General features: G+C 47.0%; 1 protein-coding gene across 3 annotated transcripts; it reads right to left on the bottom strand.

Annotated features, from left to right (window-relative positions):
• Nucleotides 1–388: 388 nt before the first annotated feature.
• Nucleotides 389–1,668, bottom strand: LOC136505936 (protein ORGAN SIZE RELATED 1-like). 3 transcript variants are annotated; one of them, XM_066501062.1, is made up of 3 exons: nt 1,472–1,666; nt 1,216–1,373; nt 389–1,097 (listed from the first exon to the last, which is right to left on the bottom strand). In XM_066501062.1, the coding sequence occupies exon 3, from the start codon at nt 1,031–1,033 to the stop codon at nt 620–622; it is 414 nt and encodes a 137-aa protein (XP_066357159.1). In that variant the 5' UTR covers nt 1,034–1,097; nt 1,216–1,373; nt 1,472–1,666; the 3' UTR covers nt 389–619. The 3 variants fall into 3 exon arrangements, with proteins under 3 accessions (XP_066357159.1, XP_066357160.1, XP_066357158.1); XM_066501063.1 differs by having other exon boundaries at nt 389–1,066; nt 1,216–1,668; XM_066501061.1 differs by having other exon boundaries at nt 1,216–1,666.
• Nucleotides 1,669–7,410: the final 5,742 nt, after the last annotated feature.

The raw sequence follows: 7,410 nt of genomic DNA, 5'->3' as shown, positions 1-7,410 counted from the left end.
GTGAATCTAGACTAAACTGCTGTCGGGGTCGCACAGATTCATGAACTCAATTTGATGGGGTCGTAGCTGGTCGGAATACGCGGGGTTCCACTGATTCGTACAAAGTTATCAGGGTCGCATGACCCCGACACATGCACTATGGCTTCGCCGTTGCTTGCAAAATCTCTTTTTTTTAAAAAAAAAAAGAACATATTCTTGAATAAATTAGTAAACGGAGATATGCATCACATAACATGCAGGAGAGAGTAATATAACTTGGCTTCATATTGCATTATGTAATCACGTAAATGCTTGTCTAGACTAGCTAATTAATGTCAATTATTTGAGTCAACATATAATCCATTGATCAAGTCGGCAGAAAACCACAATTATATTATTTACCGCTGATTCGCCTCCTTGTAGGCTTTACAACAAACACGGCCTAGATGAGTTCAATCAAATACAGAAAGCACGTATACTAGTAATTTGTTCGATCTAATGATGAATCTCTGTTTCAGGAAAAAAAAAATAAACAAACAAAAGAACAAGATTTCCATTTCATCATTACACTCATTTTATGCCATATACAAAAAGAAAGAATTTATGCAAACTCACTGACAAAACAACTAGTAGGAGCTAGTTACAAGTAGGAGGACGCCATGGTCCTGACATCCGACGGCACGAAGGTGGCGAGCGCGGCGAGGAGCAGGAGCAAGCAGACGGGCACCAGCAGCAGCAGCGGCGGCGGGGGCGGCAGCGGCGGCAGGACGAGCGGCAGGACGACGAGCGACACGGCGACGCACGCCAGCACCAGGAACGCCTCCGCGCTGAGCCTGCCCGCCGCCGCCGGCGGAGGCTTGGGCGACGGCGGTGGCGGCGCGTTCTGGCGCTGCTGCTGCCCCTTGCCCGCCGCCGCGGCGCTCTGTCTGCAGACGGCCACGGCAGCGGCCTGCCTCCTGCTCTGCTGCCGCCTCGGGTGCTGCTGCTGCTGCTCCCACCTGGCGAGCTGGTCCGTGTCCAACTCCATTGCCATGAGCGACGCGGCAACCAGCATCTAACGCGCAGGAGGGAGCGAAGTGAGGTTGCTCTGACGTACGACCGATGGAAATCTCAGTAATCTACTCGCCATTCAAAAAGACAAGAACGAAATCAAGAACGGCACACATAATCAGGATGTACGATGAACAGACAGACACATCTAGATTACAACATTACACTTGAAGAAAAGGTAGGTACCTCTGATCTTAAGCTTTTCGCGATGCCGGCTTGCCGCGCTGTTTCTTTCTTCCCTTTCTTGATCTCGTCCCAAGCGACTGGTGGATCTCCAGATTAATACCACCCGGGATGACCAAGAACACAAGCCGAGAACCGCAGCCCGCCGGAATTTCCAAAAGCTACCCAGACAGGAGGATAGATTTGACAAGGACAGGAGAAAGAAAGGAAAACAGAGCTGGAAACCAGCAGCAGAGTTGCGCAAGAAGAACCAACGCACGCCAAAAGGCGCAGTGGCGACCTGCCGCTCGACGGTACGGTAGCCGAGGCGCGCGGCGCAGATGCGCTTGTGGAGACGGCGGGCGGTCTCCCCGCTTTCGGCGGCGTGGGGGCGGGCGCGGGAATCGGAAGGGGAGCCGGGAGGGGGAGCCAGCGTGGTGGGGAGGCCGCCATTTTATCTGTGGACTGGATGACGGCGGTTTTGAAAAGCTGGGAGTGGGACTGGGGGGGAGGAGAGCAGGTGCGCTGCATCGAGGACCAAGTGGAAGCCACGGTGGGTCCAGGGCCTTTCCGACTTGTAAGCCACATCGGTTTTTCGTTTTAGACTTGGCACAGGGCAATGCATACGAATTTTTGGTCGTCACCTCTACGGCTCTACAACGCTTGTTCCAAGTTACGGAGTAAGCAACATGTCCTATCATTGATTATTTGGGCCTAGGTCGATTTGTCTTTGCTAAATGGAGGAGAACTTGTGAATATACTAATATAATTTGGCACTAGCTCAAGACTAGTCTTTGCTTATTTCTTTGTTTGCTGAGATGCAGTGAATTACAGACGCTCAGCTATAATCTGCATCGTAACAAATCGAACCTGAGGGAGCACTATCGAAAAAATTGGTTATTCGGTATGCTGAGAATAAAGTTTCCTGATATTAGATTAGAGCTAGGTCACTTGGATTCCTACACTTCAGTACCATCTCTATAGTACATTCACTTTGTGTTATTGTATGTGCAATTGTTGCCACACATGTTCCTCCCTAGCCAAAACCCTCTCAATTGTTTTGAAGTCACTACTGCTCCGTATAAAAACGATTTTTGGGAACCTAACTACTTTACTATATATAGAGGTGGCTCTTGATTGAGCCACCTCTATAGTGCCATGTGTAATAGTCCATCTCTGTGCCTTGATATCTAGCCACTTCTATAAATGGATCTATAGGGGGCCCTAGAGTTATAAACAACCTCTACACATCCCGTAGTAGATGTGGCTGGATAGCGAGCTGCCTCTGTTTTTTCTGTAATTAATACTGTCCGGCCTCACTCACTCCGTCTTCTCCTCGTCCAAACACTCGCCTCCTCCCCTCCCCTTGGGTGCGCGGCAATGACTGGCTGCCATGGGTGGAACGCAAAGACCCAGACGTGCAGCGCTTGAGGGCAGTTCTCCCTTTGCAGTTCTCCCTTTCAAGCGGTGGCAGACTCGACTAGATCATGGTAGAAGGCAAGGTCATGTACCTCATCGACTCCGACAAGGAGGTCAAGGCGTCCGTGTTGTGCCTCGCCCTAAAGGACGCGGGGGAGTCGTTCGCTACCGCCATGCGGGGCAATGGCCCGGCGTCGAGGACCCGTGCCGCCGGGTGGGTCAACAGATCTGCGTCGGCGACCCCTACCGCCTTTGTGTTTGTCACTTTGTGCCTTTTCTTTAGTTCTTCTTTACAGTACAATACAGCCTCTTTGTAAATAGCACTTGTTTATATATTATTTATTTAATCTAATCACTTGATCTGTATATCAAATAGTGAAATCCTCTTTTCGATTACGTACATGATATGAAGAGGAAAAAACAACTCATAGTTTCTTTAAGCCCATTGGTTCAAGTGCTAATTCTATTCAAGCTAAAAATCCTAATCTGGAAACTCTTGATGTGGAGGTGGAAACTAATGTGCCCCCCTATCTCCAGTTCCTGTCTCCGCCCCTGCGAGGATAGATGCAAGCATGAGGACGAGCTCGATACCGCCTGTCAAAAAAAAAGTGTGGCCACAAGGTCTGTTTTGTTTTTCCGATTGTAACAGGCTAAAGAAGGTGTAGAAGTAATAAGCAAACCGATCATCCAAACAATATTTTTCTGAACTAGCTTGTATAATTTTCCAAACCTTTATTTTACAAAGGTATTTACTTGGCTTAACACCTACCGCGATCATCCAAACAAGACTTTATGGAAAACCCAAAAGCTTTATCTCACCTTGACAAAATGGGGGAAACTCGAGCCGGATTTTCCTTTCCTGCTAGGTATGCCAGAGATAAGCAGGGGTGGGTCACCAAGATGGACGGGTCATCACATCACGCTGGAATTCCATGAATGACTGAAAATTCTTTCCACCGCTTTGAGTGTTGAAGTGAGGAGATATTCTTCCACGGCACTTTTGGACAAAGTGTTGAAGGACCCAATTCACTGAAGGTTCCTCCACCGCACCTTTTGCTGCTAACTTCCTCTGCTATCGTATCCATCCATGTGTTGATTTTTACTCAGCCGATCCCAGTTCTCCAAATAGCATATGAAACCTTTGGATTCCAAATGTGCGTTAAGACTTCTCTCAACAGCCTTGGAGTATTAAATTAAAAAGAGAGGAAAAAAATATATGCCGAGATTAATGCAGACTCATCTTCTTTCTAGTAGCATTTCTAATTTCAGTATTTATCGATTTAATCGTTGTGTGTTCATATGGGTTAGCATGATTGATTAATTCCGTAACAACTGTACATTGAACTCGTGGCATGCAAAAGTGGTGTGTGGCTCATGTGCTTTGTTTGACATGAGTTTTGCGTTGAGTGCGCGGCGGCGGATCAGGATATCTGAAGATTATGAGCTTACGGACCGGAGTAAAACGAGAAAAAAAGGCATTGGTGCTTGTTGGCACAGGCACGTAAATGCATGTGCATGTGCATGCACCTGCTGGATCGTGACACAGGCGTCGTCGTCCTTGTGCGTGTCGTGCCCACGAATCAGAGAAGCCTTTATGGCTGCAGGAAGGAGCAGCCTGCAGCAGAGCATGCATCCAGCCATCCCGGGCGCCGCCGGCGGGGTTCAGAGGTTGAATTGAGTACGCTGACCAACCTGCTACAACTGTGGGCGCATGCATGCCGCATGACACTGCACCTTCCTGCCAGCTCGCCACCGTCCAGTCTCGCGGTTCACGTGTCTGCACCCGCATGCAAAGATCATTATATTTTCCCACAAGTTACACACAAAATCGTCATGGAAATGTCGCGGAAACCACATCACGTATGACTGTGGTTTTGAGATTCCATTTATATATGACTACTTTAGTAAACATTGCTTCATCATAATTCATAACTAATCAAACTTCAAATTTAAATTTCAGAAACTTGTGACTTACAGGCTTCCGAATCAAAGAGAGGACATCAAAGTTAGCTAGCTCTGCAGAGACACAAAGCAACCATGCATGCTTTTCCCAGATCAGCCTAAGTTCATCGAATTTTTCCTGTTGGATTCTCAGTTCCTATCTATGTTTCGGTTCAGTGTACTTGGTGTATTACTACCGTTTTCTTTGAGCAGACAAGCTAAGTCCGATGCGATTGCTTTGATCATGTGTGTATGCATGTCTTCAGTCCGTGCTATCTCAAGATCGCATATATGCATTAACCTTGTTGAAAAGATACACTACCTTCATGTAATGAAGAGTTAATTTAGTCAAGGAGTAAAATTCATCAGCGATCCTCGAACTTGACCGGAGGTGTTAATTAAGTCACTAAACTCTCAAATTGCATTTTTTAGATATATGAATTTGATTCGGGTTGTCCAAATGGGCGCAGACTTGACTGATAGCCCACATAACAAGTTAATTCATCATTAACATAATTACATAAATATAGAATATGGAGCTTATGTATCAGTACCACACATCCCCTGTCAATTAGGAAGGATATAAAGAGGCTCTTTGAGTTACTATAATATAATTCTCCTCTGCCCTCTAGGATGGCTTCGTGTGCTCCACATGAATAGGCCGGGTTTCCTTCAAGGACGTAGATCGGTACAGTTCCTTCACTCATCGAGAGTTTGAAAAATGATCGCTACATTACATAAATCCTCTTTTAGATGATATACTCCCTTAATCCCAAATATAAGAGATTTTGAATTGTCCTAGTCAAACTATATTAAGTTTGATTTAGTTTATGGAAAAGATTAATGACACCAAATTAGTATATATATATATATATATATATATATATATATATATATATATATATATTATGAAAGGGAATTTTATAATTTAATTCTTTGATGTGGTAGACGTTATTAATACCCTTCTCTATAATTTGCTTAAACGAAAAATAATTTGACTTCAGATATACATCTCTTATATTTAGGACAGAGTATACATGATTAGTACAGTCTACACAAATTACGTGACAATTAAGGGTTAGTAGATCACCTAGAGCGCTATGCTAGCAAGGCTAATTGAGAGCAATAAGTATTTCAGCTTTATAAAAGTTGGAGATGTTAGACACTAACAAATTTAGAGCCAATGATTGTCTTTTTTAAAAAAAAACAAAGCAATCTGATGCTTGTAAGAGACTTATCTTGTTGATAGTAATATTGATAGCTGTCAAAATCATGATTATATTACATGATTTTTGTGGGGGTACGACCCCGGATACCCACGGCAGACCACATAGGTTGCACCCCCAGGGGCGGCCCAACCCACAAGACGAAGCCTTGCAGGGCACGACACTACTCGGCGCCTCCCACAAGACACCGGGAAGATATCCTAAAGATACTACAAGATCTGTTAGGATACGTATGATCCTATGATTCCTGTAATCTATTATTACTTTCCGGTTACCTCTCAGATCTAACCGACTTGTAACCCTGCCCCCGGACTATATAAGGCGGGCAAGGACCCCCTCCAAACTCACGCAATATCATACGATAGCCAATACAATCCAACAGACCACAAGAGTAGGGTATTACGTCATACTGATGGCCTGAACCTATCTAACTCGTGTGTCTCTGTTGCCTTCTTGTTCTCGATTACACGCATCTCTGTCAATCAATCTACCTACGTGGAATACCCCTCGGAGGACTGCCGACGATATTCAGTCGACAATTGGTGCGCCAGATAGGGGTGTGCATGTTGTTTCCATGTCGAACAAGATGGTACATTCCGCAAGCTCTTCGTCCCTCCCACAGCCCGCCTAGATCTTCACGGTCGGATCGATCTCGTGGATCATCAACGCTGATGGAGTCAGAGAGCTCATCGAGCCGGCGCAGATCAATGCTGTGCCGATCACCCCAACACCTGCGACTATAGATCCGATCTTGGAACCGCCTCTGAGGTCGCCTTAATCGACAACTCGCCGCCCGCTTCCTCGCTACCAGAGGAGGCAAATCAACAACGATGATCTGATCGCATCCATCGATCAGGTTGGTCAGAAGCTCGCCAATTGCCTCTCCATCGCAGAATCGGCTCTGGACACTCTGGTCCGGCGCCGACCATCCTCCGATCCAGATCTATCAGAGGCTACTTGGGAAACTCCAGGGGTTGTAGCCCTACCCTTCGGGCTCACCAACACCATCACCGCCTATCAAGATGCCCTCAAGGGCAAATTCACCAACTAGGTTAGAAATGTCCATCCTCTTGCCGACCAGATCACTGACCAGCTCCCGCGCGGCTGTCAGCATGCTACACGTCGGCCGATGCCCCAGAGCATCTCTCCAAACCATCTTGAAGGAAACTCCGAACTCCGAGTCCTAGGGCTCTACGGAGACTGTCGCCAAGACTACCACCAAGCAACTTCCTCTCCCTCCTTTCCGTGGGGGCGTGATCTTCAACGTCAGCGTCGACAGCCCCCCGCGGGAAGGGGAAACCAAGGAGGACCGCACCACCCACGTCAACAAGAACGTCAATCTTGCGCAGTGCCGAGCAAACGAGGCTTCCCTTGCGATGGCCGAAGCTCAGCTTGACTCGCAAGGAAGGCCGCGTCAACTCCACCGTAATCTCGACGATGAATTTATCCATGTTGACGGCCATGATGTCTACAAGACCCCAAGCGCCAACCTGGCCGTGGCCGCCAACGAGCTCACCCGGCTCCCGCAGACACCAGAGGTCACCAAGGTTGTCGCCATGCTTAAAGCGACGCACTGTTAGGTCAACGAGATCTGCTAGGATCAGAGACCTTCATACTCCACAACCTCGATTCA

This window comes from Miscanthus floridulus, chromosome 14, assembly GCF_019320115.1.
Source record: "Miscanthus floridulus cultivar M001 chromosome 14, ASM1932011v1, whole genome shotgun sequence".
Taxonomy (NCBI): Eukaryota; Viridiplantae; Streptophyta; class Magnoliopsida; order Poales; family Poaceae; genus Miscanthus; species Miscanthus floridulus.
This window is presented reverse-complemented; position numbering and strand designations above follow the sequence as displayed.